A 15626-nucleotide genomic window follows, 5' to 3' on the forward strand; every position below is an offset into this window, starting at 1 on the left:
ACCAAGAAGACAAATTAATTTTCATACAAGATATTTAATTAATAAAAAACAGTACAAAAATAAAGTCAAATCGAGACTCAATATAGAACACTGTCGTCATTTCCGTATGAAATTTCCCTTGAGTTCCCTGTAGGCAACTTTTTATTTACTGGCTGCAATATACTTCAGTAGTCTAAGTATTAAAAAAAAAAAAACAGCATTGCAAAAACACAACAATGAAAAGAGAAAATGACGGAATGACAACGTGTATAAATAAAATGGAATGTTCAGCCTATAAATAAAGTTCCATTCTCATAAAAAAACAAAAATATGACAAAAATAAAAACAGTATCATTGCATTGCTGGTGCATAGAAATTGAGACAAAAGCAACGAGAAACCTGAGATCATTTGCGCCCGCCTCTAAAATGTTTTCGCCCTATCGGACGCTTTCTTGAGAGGACGTGTGCAGTGAGACACCCCCGTCCTCGTCCACTTCATTGGACGTCACCCAAGGGTGCAAGAAAATCTGTTCCAGGGTTGGACGCTCGCTTGGCTCCAGGCTGAGGCACCAGCCAATCAGGTGCTGGCATTCTGGAACACAAAAATAAAAAAAGTCAGAACCGGCACTAGGATGTGTAATTATCAATGAGACACAAAATGAAACAACCAAAGAAGGACCATGTTATTGAAGCTTAAACTTCTTACTCTGGATGGTGAAAACTGCAACAGTACAACACAGTGCATTGAGAGCATGTGCCAATACGTTTACGACGCGTGGGCAGATTGATTCAAATATTAATGATACTAAGCAAGCACTTCGATCATATTGATACTATTGTCCTGGAATCAATACTTTCCTCCACTTCTAATTTCCTCAATGCCTGGTTAAACCTTTTCTTTTTCACCCAGCACCTCCGGCAAGTTTATTCCTGAACTGTGACTGACAGGCACACCCTTAGAACCTCTTACTACCTGGTCTGCTTCTGCATCCTACCCACCAGGCTAAAGAAAGGGCCAAACCTATCTGCACAGAGGCTAAAAATGACATGAGCAAACAGAAAATACAGCGTAATGTGGAATTTTCTTCAACTACAGAAAAGGACAGCGCCAGGTCATTCGCGAGCTAAATGGGTCTGCTACCGTGTCAACACCACAGATTGACATGAACACATGAAAATGCTCACTCTGCAGAGCAATGCTCTGTAACCAAGATGTAAAGATCTTACTGTTCCTGAACAAAAACGTGCAAATCTGTGGTCACTATGGCAACAGAGTAAAAAGGGCTTGTTTGTTTGGTTTGACTATCTTGACTTTTGCTCTGTGACAGCTGTTGTACTTAACGTATAGGATTTTTTCACACTGCCAAATGTTTTCAGAGATTTTGTTGTTTAGACCGTTAGAACTTTCTGGATTTATTTTCAAAATATTGTGCAATTGAAGGTACAGCTGATGCTGTTGTATGTGCATTTCTGTTACATTACTGTTTTTTTATTTGACTCTTAACTTTTGTTCTGCAACAGTTGTAATAGAAATATTAAAAAAAACAATGCATACCATTCAAGTTTAAGTTGTAGTTATGAAAATAAAACATTTTTAGTGACTAGAATCTCGGCGCTGCGTCTAGCGAAATTACCAACAAACTCAAGTGGGAAAGGTTCATTGATCATGACATTTCCAAACAAAATGTATTGGTATGGTATCAGTATCGATCCATGCCACCCAGTATTTCCTCGGATCGGATCCAATACTCTAAGTATCGGCCAATTCTTCTGTTTACTATGAGATTGTAGAATCGGAATAACGCTGGAGACCTGGAAGTAGTATTATTTTCAAAACAAAAGATTTATGTCAAACTCTTCCTTTTAAACTTACTTTTGTTTTTAGCTTTGAGCTATATTTATAACACAGACCATTTTTTTTTAAAGAATAACAATCTTCTTAAAAGCAACACACTTCACACCAGGCCTCGTAGGCCACTGGATCTTCGGATTTCAATATTGGACAAATACAAAGACTTTTCGAATTCCAGTTTCTTATTTTGACCATCGCTGCGCTCTGTTCTTCATGGTTTTGACTATTACATCATTGTCACTGACTGCCAGCCACATTCCAGTTCTTTGAAATCCACACCCTGTAGGGCTAATCTTCCCTTCCTCGTCTCCTTTCAAGTTTAAAATTCATTGATGTCCTCTCTCCCTATTTTGAATGTCTACTAAAGGATTTTACACATTTGACTATAAAGGATTTTATGCGATTAACTCATAATGCAATGAAGAATTTCACTAAGTGGGTTTTAGTTCAATGTACAAGGTCAGGGCAGGCTGTTCGAAATGCATAATATTTTGTCTAGGACAGGGGTGGCGAGCACGCGGCTCTAGAGCCGCATGCGGCTCTTTGCCTCATTATATTTTCTATATACTGTGGCTTTTTGCCTCATTTCATGTCCCCCCCTGTTAAAACACAATTGGATCTATCAGAGTTAATAACAAATAATATTTTGAAATTAATTTGGCAGATTTGTTGTTTTTGTGCTGCTACGGACCCATAACTGACTGCCAATCAGCTGCGTAGGTTACGTGTAATGCCGGGAAATTAAGTAAACATTTCATGAGCATGCAGACTCATGGTCAAAATGGCAAAATGCAAAGCGAAACGAAAATCGTATTATGTGTTATGGGAAATAATATGTTTATAATTGTGTGTGTCTGTCATGGAAGGTCAGTGCGTGGTGTGGCTCTTTGACTCCAACAGTTAAAAATGTCTGCTCTTTGTGTCAAACGTGTTTGCCACCCCAGCTATAGGTTAACATTTGCTGACGCAGGGGGGCAGGCCTTGTTTTGAGAAGCCAGACATCAAGGCACTCATGGATGAGATTGTGAAGCCCAGGGTGCTTCCTTGGCACGGCCATGGGAGGAGCCAGCACACCATTATGCAGGGAGAAGATGGCCAATAAGAAAAAGCTAAAGGACTTCAGAAGAGGGCTTCACACAGACTCTAACGCCACTTCGGCCGTCTTCGATTGAGTTCACTTAGTTCTTCTGTTAGGGGAAATAAATCCGCCCCTGCTGTGCAAATGTCTGCTTTCCGGTTCATTTTTCTCTCAAGAAACGACCGCGCATAAATTGTTGGATGAATGTAGGTTGTGTTTGGTTTATGGAGTCATAACTAATTCGAACAATTTGGTAAACGATACATTTAATTCCCAACACTACTTAAGTCTAAACTTAATAGTACTACAACCAAACCTTGCAAGCGGGGATTGTGTGGGATTAAGGAAGTTTCCCGAACCTGCAGATATTCCAGCGGGGAAGCACAATCTCCGACTGAGGATGTCGTGATCGTGCTCGAAAGGGATGTCTCCGCACACCATGTCGTACAGCAGTACCCCGAGGGACCACACTGTGGCGGAGCGGCCGTGGTAGCGGCGTAAACTGATCCATTCTGGAGGGCTGTACACTCGAGTACCTGGGAAACCAAAAAACAAAACAATATATTACTGTACAACCCTGTCAAATGACATTTTGAGTTACGATAAGGAATAAGATGGGGGTTTTTTGGTCCCTCGTTCCAGTATAAAACGTCAATGACAAATTCATTTGCACGCCCAAAAACACTGAATTCAAACAATGCCTTTTCGTTTCTAAGTTCAGGTCACAAAATTGTCTAAAAAAGGAAGGAGAAAGTGAAGAAAAAGAAAAAAGGGACAAAAAGGAAAAACAAAGATGAAAACCAAAGAAAAAAGGACAAATGCAGCAACAAGGAAAAAAATAGGGGGGAAAAAAATTGGACCAAAAGGAGAAAGAGAAAAAGGAAAAATGCATTAAAGTTTAAAATTCTATCCATCTACCCTGTTCAAATTCCTCGAGAGGGGTGACCAAGTTCAAAATTACAGAGGAAAATAAAGGAAAAGGAGACAAAGAAAAAAAAAGGAAAAAGAAAGGGATACAAGAAGAATAAGGAAAACAAAGGCAAAACCAAGGGAAAAGTAAAAAGGGGGAAAGATGAAAATAAAAAATAAAGAAATGGAAAAATTGGAGGGAAAAAAGAAAAAAAATCAGAAGAGGAAAAATACCAAGAAAAGGGGGGAAAGGAAAAAATGAAAAGGGAGGTAAAAGAAAAAAATAAGGACAAATGAGAAAAAAACAAAAGAAAACAAAACAAAAGGGAAAATAGCTGAAAGAAAAAACACGAAAGAGGAAGACAAGAAGCGGGGAAAAAAATGAAAAGGAAAATAGGACAAAGGGAAAAAAGCAAATAAGGAAAAAATAAAGTGGGAAAAACAAAAAAAATACTAAAAAGGGTGAGAAAAACAAAAAAAGGAAAGGAATAAAGGGGAAAAGGAAAGAGTAAAGGGGAAAATGACAAAAAGAAAAAAAAGGAAAATGTGACAAAAAGGGATAAGGGAGAAAAGGGAAGAATAAAAAGAGGAAAAAAAACGTGTATCAAATTTGAATTTCTTTAGCTACGAGCCCCTAGACTTGCAGTGATAAAAAGGGAAAAGCAAAAACATGACAACCATGGAAACAATAAAAACTTGAAATAATAGAGAAATACGAACAAGGCACATCCATCGTTACCCTCCCTAAGAAACATGGCTACAGTTTAAATGCTTCAAGACCATATCAATCACTTTTTTGTTCCATCTAAAGGTCGCATAATTTTTTTATAAATACTTAGTTCAATCAGAAGCACAACTCACCATCAAAATCAGTATAAAAGCCTTCCCGGAGCAAAGCACCTGATCCAAAATCGATGAGTTGGATCCGTCCGGTGCGCAGGTCCACCACGAGGTTTTCGTCTTTGATGTCGCGGTGGAGGACGCCGCAGTCGTAGCAATGGCGCACCGCCTCCAGAACTTGCCGGAAGAAGCCGCAAGCGACCACCTCCTCCAAGGCGCCGCGCTCAGTGATGTAATCAAAGAGGTCTTGCCCCCATTCGGGTCGCTCCAGGACCAAAAGCCAACCGTCGGGGCGCTCTCGCCAGTCCAGCAGGCGGGCCACACCCCCAAAAGCCCCGCCCACCTTCTGCAGGAGGACGATCTCCAATGGGACCACGGCGCCGCACTGGAAGGAAATATTTACCAACAAAAATAGAAACTCAGTTGAATCTTTTGGCTGCCTCCTATTGTATTCTGGTGTACGACTATAATAGTATTTACGACAAAATCCCTGGCTGTATCGCGGTTTACTTTCGCTAGTTGTGCATTCTCATTTGCTAAACAGTCCCCCCCCCCTTTTTTTCTCACGGTGTGCCAATCACGTTGGGGTCAAGGTTGTAATGTTTTTTTGATGTCGCTAAAAAAATACAGATATATACAACATCATAGGCGCCGCCGCGAGCAGCAGCCTCCATGTTATTTTGCTCTTTTTGTGATTTATTGTATTTATTCTCTGCTATCTCCGGTGCTTTTCGTCCCGTTTGACAACTACACTTTGGATTACCTTCTATCCTATGGACATGGGTTTTAACGCACAAAAATGCGTTTATTCGAGGAATCAACTCCTTGCCCTGAAGAACTCTCGTGCCGGCGTGATGAAAGGGCCCTATCGTGGCTGCAGAGCCAGAGTTAAGGTGAAGAATAAGCGGCTAGCAGCAATACAAGCCTTCGGTACTGTCCGTAATCATGGTAAATGTGAACTCTCTACCAAATAAGACAGATGAACTGGCTGTGCTGGTGAAAAACATCAAAGCGTACAGGGAGTTTGCTATGTTTTACGGAAATGTGGCTCAGGTCTAGCATCCCGGACGCTAACGTGGAGCTACTTCAGTCCTGTCAGGGACAGAGACACAAAAGCCTGCAGGAAACGGAGAGGAGGTGGACTCGCTATCCACATGAACACGAGGTTGTGTAACCCTGGGCACAAAGATTTCCATCTGCTGCAGGGACGTCGAACTTTTGGCTGCGGGACTTAAAATGCAGCTAAGAAGTAACAAATTTTACATTATTTTTTCACAATCACATGTTTATTGTCAATTTACCTTAACTGTACTGATGGAAATAATCCAAAGAAAGTTCTTTAAAAGCTCAATAATGTATTTAATATAACCAAGTCATAGAAAACCCTCATAGATTTATTTTCAATATTTGATACAATAACAAGTTTAAAATGAAATAATACATAAAAAACAAGAGTAAAGAGTAAAAAACAAGACTAGAGTAGAATAGAATAGGTCAGAGGAACGCCGTTGGCATAATAAATGATAACCTATATCAATTCCCGTTGAACATACGAATAGCGGAAGGGTAAAAACTCTTTAAGACGTGTAGTCTTGCTCACAATGGAGCGAAGACGGCAACCTGACGGCAGGTAATCAAAGTACCTGCGAGCAGGGTGACTGGGATCGTCTATCATTTTTAGTGTCCGTTTTCTAGTTCGATCGATGTAGATACTTTGCAGGGACGGGAGGCCAGTACCTATTATTTCCTCTGCCGTCCTCACTACTGATTCCATCTTTGACAATTCTTTCTGATTGACGCGACCAAACCAGACTGTGATTGACCTCATTAAAACGGATTCAATGATAGCACGATAAAAATTGACTAGAATGGATTGACGTACTCCTATCTATTGGTGTCGAGTAGTGATGATGTCACACTTTCCTGGGGCCGATCGATCTTAAAAATGTTCTTGCCCGTCGATTATTTACGATTTTATTTTTAAATTTGTTTTAATCTGAAAACCGTATTTTTTGGGACGCAACCGTAATACCGTAGTGGGTTCAAGAAAACCGTACTTATTACGGCAGAACCGTAGTACTTGGCAGGTATGCATCAGTTGACACAAACTTACCAAGGAACCCCACTCCGTCACTCGGTCTCTGCACACGTGTTTCACAGCCACCTACGGGGACAACAAATGCAAAAAAAAAAATCAAATCACACATCATTCATTTTGTCTAATAATTTCTTGTTTAGGTAATGAACACAGCCCAGAAAATCATGGCCTGCTCTCTGCCTAGTCAAGTCATTTTTATTTGTATAGCCCTAAATCAAGAGTCTCAAAGGGCTTCACAGATTATTACGCTATATTACACAGACTATTTTTCAGACGACGAGAAGAGTAGGTTATTCATATGCTATGGCAGGGGTCGGGAACCTTTTTGACTCAAAGAGCCATAAAAGCAAAAAATATTAATTTTATTTTGGGAAAGAGCCACACCATATATTATGAGACAAATTTACTAAATTGCTAAACGCGCCCTCCAGACAAAAGCTTAGTCTTCAGCACATTTATTTTTGATGATTTGATAAAAATTATGAAAAGAGAATAATGCCAGAGCCCCTGTCCCAAATTCAACAAACAGACCACTTTAAACTTGTCTCTTTCTTGCAATGACTCAAGATCGGTTAAACCTTTTTTTTTATACATATTAGTTTCAAAACCAGATGCAAGCATTTATTTTGTAAAAACGTCACAACATTCTGAGAATAGGGAGCCTTATGTGCTTACCTTTGGCGAGAGATGGGAGGGAATGCTTGTACTTTTTGCATAGCTCCACCCATCCCTCCCACTCACCCAATCAAATGACTAAGTTCTCTTCCGGTGTTTTGGCGTATTTACAGTTCTGTGGATTCATCATAAAGTATCTGAACACCGAACACAGATTATATAGTGAACTTTTAAATAAAGGATTCTTTAGCGTTGTACAGCCAAAACAAGTTTTTTTCCCCCCTTTTTTGTGTGACACCTTGACTGTAAATTGTAGTGAAAAACGCGCCCTATATATACTGCGAAGTGTTACTTTTGCATTTAGCTTTGTTTGGCTTTACGTATACCTGAATAGGATTGACAACTCCGGTTTTGAACAAGATGGAGAAATTTTGCATGCAATCAAATTGGTCTCTGAGCCACAGATACTCATAGAAAGAGCCATATATGGCTCGCGAGCCATAGGTTCCCGACCCCTGTGCTATGGAGTAGAAGTGAGTTTTAAGTTTAGATTTAAACATTTCCACTGAGGTTGCAGATCGGATCTCAGGGGGAAGAGCATTCCACAGCACTGGTGCCCGGATGGAGAACGCTCTCGAACCAGCAGAACACTTCTTTAAAGACAGGGATGTCAAACAGGCAGCCCGCAGAACAGATCAGGCCTGCGAGACAACGCTCAGAGAAGCGCAAGAGAAAAACAAGGTGCAGGTAGAAATATGTCAACTTCATGTTGCCAAAGCCAGGTGCCTCTCACAAAGACGCTGTACTTCTTTCTCTGAGTCTCTCCCTGTATTTCTGCGTCTCTCTCTCACCTCTACTATCCCAGCCCTCGAGAGAATGTTTGTTCTATTGCGTGCCCGGCAGTCTGACATCGACAGACCAAACGTTAAAATAAAGAATAATTTTAAAAGTGCGTAAAAATGACGCCAATGGTGGCCCCAGTCCTCGTTATCGAGTTTTCATGTACTGTTTTCACATAGTGTTGCATCCATGAGGACAGTATCAGACTAGTAGGTCAGGAGGTAGAGCACTCGTCTCAGGATCAAGAGGTTGTAGGTTCGATTCCCGACGCCTCCGTGTTCAATGTTGAAATGTCTTTTGGCAAGACACTGATTTTTTTTCAATTTTGCATTACATTGTAAAACCATGGTCGTATAAATCCGAATTCAGTGTCTAAACAAAGGGCTAGTTTAATAAAGTTTTCATACGTATGACCTAACCGGAAATAGAACGGCCATTTATTAAAACATCAAAAGAACTATTTTGGTTAATTCAGTGAAAAGAGCTAGTTATTCTTTAAAACTTTACAAGGGACATGTTCTAATCATTACGACATTAAACATGTGTAATTTAAATGAAAGATCTTTTTGGATGCTATATTTTAAGTTTATTCTGAAAATCCCTTACCGGAAATTACCCCCTCAACCTGATTTTCAAACTGAATCCACGTGCTAGCAAGCAAAACAAAAGCAATATTGCGCCGCTTCCTGCTTACCGGCGAGCCATCTGCGGTTCGGACCGCCGAATAAACGGTACCGAACCCGCCACTGCCCAGAACCGAGTCCAGTCGGTACAAATTTTCGAACGGCGGCTGCTCGTCTTTATCTGGGGATGGACGGAGGAAAACACGTAGAGTTATTTTATTGTGAAGCATGACGTCATACAAATAAAAGGGCAAACAACATACATAATAATACAATAAAACAAAACAAGAAGAAGAAGAAAAACATACATTCGCGTGATACTATTCTGAAATTGAGTCCCTTCCGGAAGTTATAACACAAAAATATGTAAAATGAGGCCATTTACCTTGTTGTGTTTTAACCGGCGGCAGCTCCAAGCTACACGCCGTAGAGCCAAATTTGGAGAGCAACATTTGTATTCCTTTCGGAAAATTACAAAAACAAAATGAAATGTAAAACGCGTGGCTGCTTCCTTTCTTTTACGTCCAAAAGAGAAACAAAACACGACCAACACATTTGTTTGTGTCGGGCATTTTCGTAGATCGCGCCACAAGCCGTGTCACTAGCGGAAGAGGTTCAACATATATTTTTACACGTGTATCCTTCCGCAGCTGCGATATCATAATGCTTACAAAACTGAGAATTTGTGAAATTTAAAAACACAAAAGATGTTTTAATGACGTAATTTTAGTAGAAATAAGATTGTTATAATAATGTTTTATGACTAACAAAACTTTTAATCGGCAAAGGAGAAAGCGGACTACTTTTACCCACTCCCGGAAGACGGTGGCTGGGAAGTTTAAAACAAAAGCAACCACAAAAAAAATATAAAAATACAAAAATACAATACAAAAATTACCACATTTAAAAGATATATAAATAATAATTATCAATTCAAAAAAAAGAGTCAATAGCCAATTAGTTGGTTAAATGCCGGTTTAGCATGACGCAGTGATACATTTAGACAATTGAACCGAACGTAAAAGACGTTGAGATGACAAGAAAGATATAAAATAGCCACCAGGAGGAAAGCTTTTAATCTTATCAATTAGTCACGATCTTAAAACAATAATCCGTCCCTGGGTGGGCTCGAACCACCAACCTTTCGGTTAACAGCCGAACGCGCTAACCGATTGCGCCACAGAGACATGTACTGATGTGTGTATCATTGGTAGAAAAAAATTACGAACTTCTCAATGTCCTTTCAGATTTCAGTAAGACCTGGGCTATCGCGGTTAATGGGGACCAAAACCACCCGCGATAAGTGAAAATCCGCGAAGTAGCGGCGCACCTTCAAAAAAATATATATTAAAAAAAAAAAAAAAAAAAAAAAATATATATATATATATATATATATATATATATATATATATATATATATATATATATATATATATATATATATATATATATATATATATATATATATATATATATATATATAAAAAAGAACACTGACCATCTGGACGCAGACTCCCCTGATACTGACTGTTTAGACTTGACTGCCCCAGACCTTCAAGCTCAGGTTATTTGTGCTCAACCTAACCGTTATGGTCTTAGGGTCCGCCAGTCCATCAGGCCTCCTAGTCGTCTTATTTGTCAGATGAATGACCATGTGGTAGGTGACAATCCTCTGTCCGCAATATCTGCAAGTTCCTAGTTTAAGTTCAGTAGAGATGCACTTTCAGTTTGAGTAACAAAGCTTGAGTAAGAAACAAGAATTGTGCCTATGTGAGCACTTACAACTACAGGAACAATGTTTGATATTTCAGAGATGTAACAGGCATCTTTGAGTCTGTGCTTAGTTAGGAGTTTGATCGCCTCCTTTCTTTTCACACTCCTTTTTGGGAGAGTTTTAGAACTGACATGCACTTCAGTTTGTTCCTTGTAATACTGTACCAGTTTTCGTGTCCTCTTTTTCATCAGTATTTGCCTTTTTGGCATGTGATTTTTTTTTCTGTTTAGTGTAGCACTCCCATATTTAGCAGAATTTCAGGGGGGTGTATGTAACGGGTGTAATAATAACTTTTAGTTTATTGAAATTCCTGCTAAAATATGTGTATAGTTTTTGGTAAATGTCCTGCAATGCTGAGTCCAACAGTGCCATCTGCTGGTATGGGGTGGGGTTTGGTTTTGGCTTCTAACATGTGACCAGGAGGCGGGGTTTGTTGTCAGTTTTTACCAGAGTACTACAAAGAGATCAAAGAGATCAAACCCAGCAGAAAAAGCTAATGTTGTGACTCATCCATTTGCAGAAACTGTAATAATAAAAACCTCATCATCCAGTCCAGCGTGAATGTGGATCTTTGGTGGGACACGTACACCGCGGTTACATTGGTGCCGTGACCCGTGACTTCATTCAAACTCTCCGAACCGAGGACTGTCCTACCTGCCACATCGTTTCATGAAGTCATCAGCTCACAGTATTTAAAATTGCTATACAGTGACGTGTTACTCAGGCTACTGATTTATTTTGTGATTTTGACTCATTTACATATTCGAAACATGTTTACTCAGAGCACGAGTGACATTTCTGAGGGTGTAGCTGATCAGATGAAAAATATTATTCAGGAGATAGGACATAAATTGGCTGATAGCATATTCTCAAATATTCAGTCACATAATATAGTAGCTCCTAACGCTGCTGCCACACAAGATGTAGCAAACAGATTGAGTCAGGTGGTTACGCAGAGAAAGGTTAAGGAACCGCCGTCATTTATTGGGGATGGCTCAGACTCAATAACAATACATGAGTGGGAAGATCTAATGAGGACATTTATTAAAAGGAGTAATGTGAGACTTGAAGAGCAAGCAGAGGAAATCCTTATACATTTGAGAGGAAAAGCTAAAGATGTAGTTAGGTTTGGCGTTAGAAACAGTAATATAGACGTCTATACCCGCCCTGACATGATTTATAGTCTTCTCAGGAAATACTTTAGCTGTACCAAGTACTCTGCTGTCCCTTTAGCTGACTTTTATTCAACTTTGCCCAAAGACCAGGAAGACCCCTATGACTACTGGCTGAGACTAAACAGAGCAGCTGACCTTGCCTCTGAGTGCTTGAGTGAGCAGGGCAAAACATTTGACAACCCTGAAATAGAGGTTACTCGCATGTTTATTAGGAACTGCCCATGCAAGGAACTGGCACTCACTTACAGATCAAAAACCATCGAAAAGTGGTCAGCATGTGAGGTACTAGAGGTGCTGAATATATATATATATATATATATATATATATATATATATATATATATATATATATATATATATATATATATATATATATATATATATATATATATATATATTATTATTATTATTATTATTATTATTTTTTAACATTACAGACCGCGAAGCTCTAAATCCGCGAACGTCGAACCGCAAAGTAGCGAGGTCCCACTGTATGTCCAAGGCAACTGATACATGTAAAACGCCAATTTTATCTTTTGTAATTAAAGAATACAAAGGCTCTATCGACTCACTCATGAATGAGTTTAATGCTACCCTGGCTAGTGTCCTGGATGCAGTAGCGCCCATACGGCTTAAATCACGACCTAAAAGACGCACGCCTTGGTTTAATGATGAAACTAGATCCCTTAAACAAGAATGCAGGAAATCTGAAAGAAAATGGCGCGTTACTAAGCTTGAGGTTTTCCATCAAACCTGGTGTGACAGCTTGTTAAAGTATAAAACGGCCCTTGCCTCTGCAAAATCAGCCTACCTTTCGAAGGTGATTGCGTCACAAAAGAACAACCCCAAAGTCCTTTTTGACACTGTAGCATCGCTTACAAGGCAACAGACTATCCCAGATAGTTCCACCCATTCAGCCCATGACTTAATGGTCTTCTTTACTAAGAAAATTCAATGCATACAGGAAAAAAATCGCTAAAGACAGTATTAATAAAACACATACTAAAGGGCTGAAATCTATAGATGCACAACATGGTGGCTGTCCAGGGAATTGGTCCCGATCTAGTGAACTGTCACTCGATAATCTTAAACAGGTGGTGAATGCGGCCAAACCGACGACTTGCCAGTTCGACCCGCTTCCAGGTTCTCTTATTAAAGGTCTTTTTGGCGTCCTTGACCTTCAGTTCTAAATATTATAAACATATCACTCTCCTCAGGTGTAGTTCCAGCGGCTTTTAAGTCCGCTGTTATTAAAGCCACACTGAAACGACCCAACCTTGATCCAGAAAGCTTATGTAATTATAGACCTGTGTCCAACCTACCGTTTCTTTCTAAAGTACTTGAAAAAGTAGTGGCACAGCAGCTGAATGATTTCATATCCGAGAACAATCTTTTTGAATCAATGCAATCAGGATTCAGGGCTAACCACTCTACTGAGACAGCCCTGATTAAGGTAACCAATGACCTCCTACTGGCAATGGACTCTGGCGCTTCATCACTTTTGCTGCTGCTGGACCTTAGTGCTGCTTTTGACACAGTGGACCACAATATCTTATAAGAACGGTTGGAAAAATGGATTGGTCTCTCAGGAACCGTCTTCTCATGGTTCAGATCCTACCTCTCAGATAGGACGCATTGTGTTTAGTGTTACCTGTGGTGTTCTGCAGGGTTCAGTGCTTGGCCCCCTTCTTTTCAACATTTACATGCTTCCATTAGGTGATATTATTCGCAAGTATAATATCAGTTTCTACTGCTATGCAGGTGACACTCAACGATATCTTCCGTTGGAGGAATCTGCCACACTAAATTGTGAGATAAAAGAGTGGATGTCACTCAATTTCTTGCGTCTTAACTCTGAAAAGACCGAAATGTTAGTTATTGGTCCATCCAAATGCCGCGACTTATTCTCAAAAACTGCTGTGAACATTGACACGTGTCACATCACACAGAGTGACTCAGTTAAAAATTTGGGTGTCATATTTGACCCCGATTTGTCCTTTCAAACACATATGAAGAAAATTACTAGAACCGCTTTCTTCCATCTTCGTAACATTGCTAAAATCCGTTCAATACTGTCTCAGTCTAATGCGGAAATTATAATTCATGCATTTGTTACCTCCCGTCTCGATTACTGTAATGCACTACTCTCTGGTCTCCCGAAGTCTAGAATCAAGTCTCTTCAGCTGGTACAAAATGCCGCAGCGAGGCTTTTAACTAGGACAAAAAAGTACGATCACATCACCCCGATTTTGGCTAACCTGCATTGGCTCCCTGTTAGCCTAAGATGTGATTTCAAGGTTCTCTTAGTATTATACAAAATTATACATGGACTTGCTCCCTCATATCTTTCAGATCTGATTTCCCCTTTATGTTCCGGTCCGAAGACTTCGTTCTGAGAGCGCCGGTCTTCTGGTGATCCCAAGAGCCAAGAAGTGTTCCGCAGGTTCGAGAGCGTTCTCCATCCGGGCACCGGTGCTGTGGAATGCTCTTCCCCCTGAGATCCGATCTGCAACCTCAGTGGAAATGTTTAAATCTAAGCTTAAAACTCACTTCTACTCTATAGCATATGAATAACCTATACTTTTCGTGGACAATATCTGTGTATTATTTGTGATTGCAACATCCTTTGTTGTCTGGTAATCCTGAAAGGGGGATTACCACATGTGCGGTCCCTTCTCAATGTTTCTTCATTTTCCTCACGTTGAGGTTTTTTGAGTTTTTCCTTGCCCTCATGTTGGTTCCAGATCAGGGGATGGTGTAATAATAGTCAGAAAAAATGGTCTGTGTAATAACCTGTGAAGCCCTTTGAGACTCTTAGTGATTAAGGGCTATACAAATAAAAATGACTTGACTTGACAAAAAATGACATCCGCATGAAAAGGTGTTGTAAAATGAGGATCCAAGTCTCCTGTCGGCCATTGGCAAATGCTGTCGCGTGAAGATGACGTCAGTCAAGGCCAGGTCAATATACTGGCAATACTTTACCATTTTATCTACATTTTACATTCAAAGTGCATATTCAAATGGCAGAGAAATATAATCACTCTTTAATGTGAAATCATACAATATACGGTATTTGTCCAGCAAGCTTTCCCCCGACCAAAAGCCATTAAAACTAAGAATATTCGTAAATAATTTGTTATTTTTATTTGAATTGTGTTTGGAATTGTGTGGTTTTGTTCAATAAATCCTTTTGAGCTTTCATCAGCTTTACTTTAAAGGATAAGAATATATTTTTTGGGACTTTTCTCAACGATGATAAATCGTCTTGTTGCAGTGACCGTTACGCAGATATCCCGATTCCTGCCGTGGGGAACGTGACGTCATTGTACGCGTTCAAGTGGGATTGACGGGTCTCTGTGGCGCAATCGGTTAGCGCGTTCGGCTGTTAACCGAAAGGTTGGTGGTTCGAGCCCACCCAGGGACGAGACTGTCTTTTTTTTCTCACCAGAATATAATTTTGTTCTGAAATACTAAAAATCGGCCACAGGGGCGCACAATTTGGTACTGTGTTTATCAGATTTCTTTCACTTTTCTCTTTCTTTTTCTTTCACCTTTTCTCTCTTTTTTTCTTTCATTCAGTCTTTGTTTCTCTCCCTCTTTTCTTTCTTTCGCTTATTTCTCTCTTTCTCTCCTTATTTTTTTCCTTCTGCTTTCTCCCCCTTTCTTTCCCTTTTGACTTTTGTTCCCTCTCTCTTTTCTTTCCCTCTCTCCCCCATCATTCTCTCCTACTTTCTCTTGCTATTTCCCCCCTCCCTCTTTCTTTACTATGTTCTATGTATATCTCCCCATTTCTCCCTCTTTCTCTTTCTATTTAATATCCTTTCCCTTTCTTTCTTGTTT

The 15626-nt window shown here is 39.8% G+C and overlaps 1 protein-coding gene and 2 non-coding genes across 3 annotated transcripts; 1 reads left to right on the forward strand and 2 right to left on the reverse strand.

The window, feature by feature from the left end:
• Window positions 1-14: 14 nt before the first annotated feature.
• On the reverse strand, window positions 15-9492 carry LOC148363244 (serine/threonine-protein kinase pim-3-like). The gene is made up of 6 exons (XM_088340867.1): window positions 9220-9492; window positions 8906-9015; window positions 6772-6822; window positions 4680-5043; window positions 3269-3445; window positions 15-571 (listed from the first exon to the last, which is right to left on the reverse strand). Exons 1-6 carry the CDS (start codon window positions 9284-9286, stop codon window positions 417-419), a joined length of 924 nt encoding a protein of 307 aa, XP_088196993.1. The 5' UTR covers window positions 9287-9492; the 3' UTR covers window positions 15-416.
• Window positions 9493-9947: 455 nt separating this feature from the next.
• Window positions 9948-10021, reverse strand: trnan-guu (transfer RNA asparagine (anticodon GUU)). The gene has a single exon. It is a non-coding gene; the product is annotated as a tRNA-Asn (tRNA).
• A 5115-nt stretch (window positions 10022-15136) lies between these two features.
• On the forward strand, window positions 15137-15210 carry trnan-guu (transfer RNA asparagine (anticodon GUU)). The gene has a single exon. It is a non-coding gene; the product is annotated as a tRNA-Asn (tRNA).
• Window positions 15211-15626: the final 416 nt, after the last annotated feature.

The sequence above is a fragment of the Urocampus carinirostris genome, chromosome 7, assembly GCF_059441175.1.
Source record: "Urocampus carinirostris isolate Australia breed hairy pipefish chromosome 7, RoL_Ucar_1.0, whole genome shotgun sequence".
Taxonomy (NCBI): Eukaryota; Metazoa; Chordata; class Actinopteri; order Syngnathiformes; family Syngnathidae; genus Urocampus; species Urocampus carinirostris.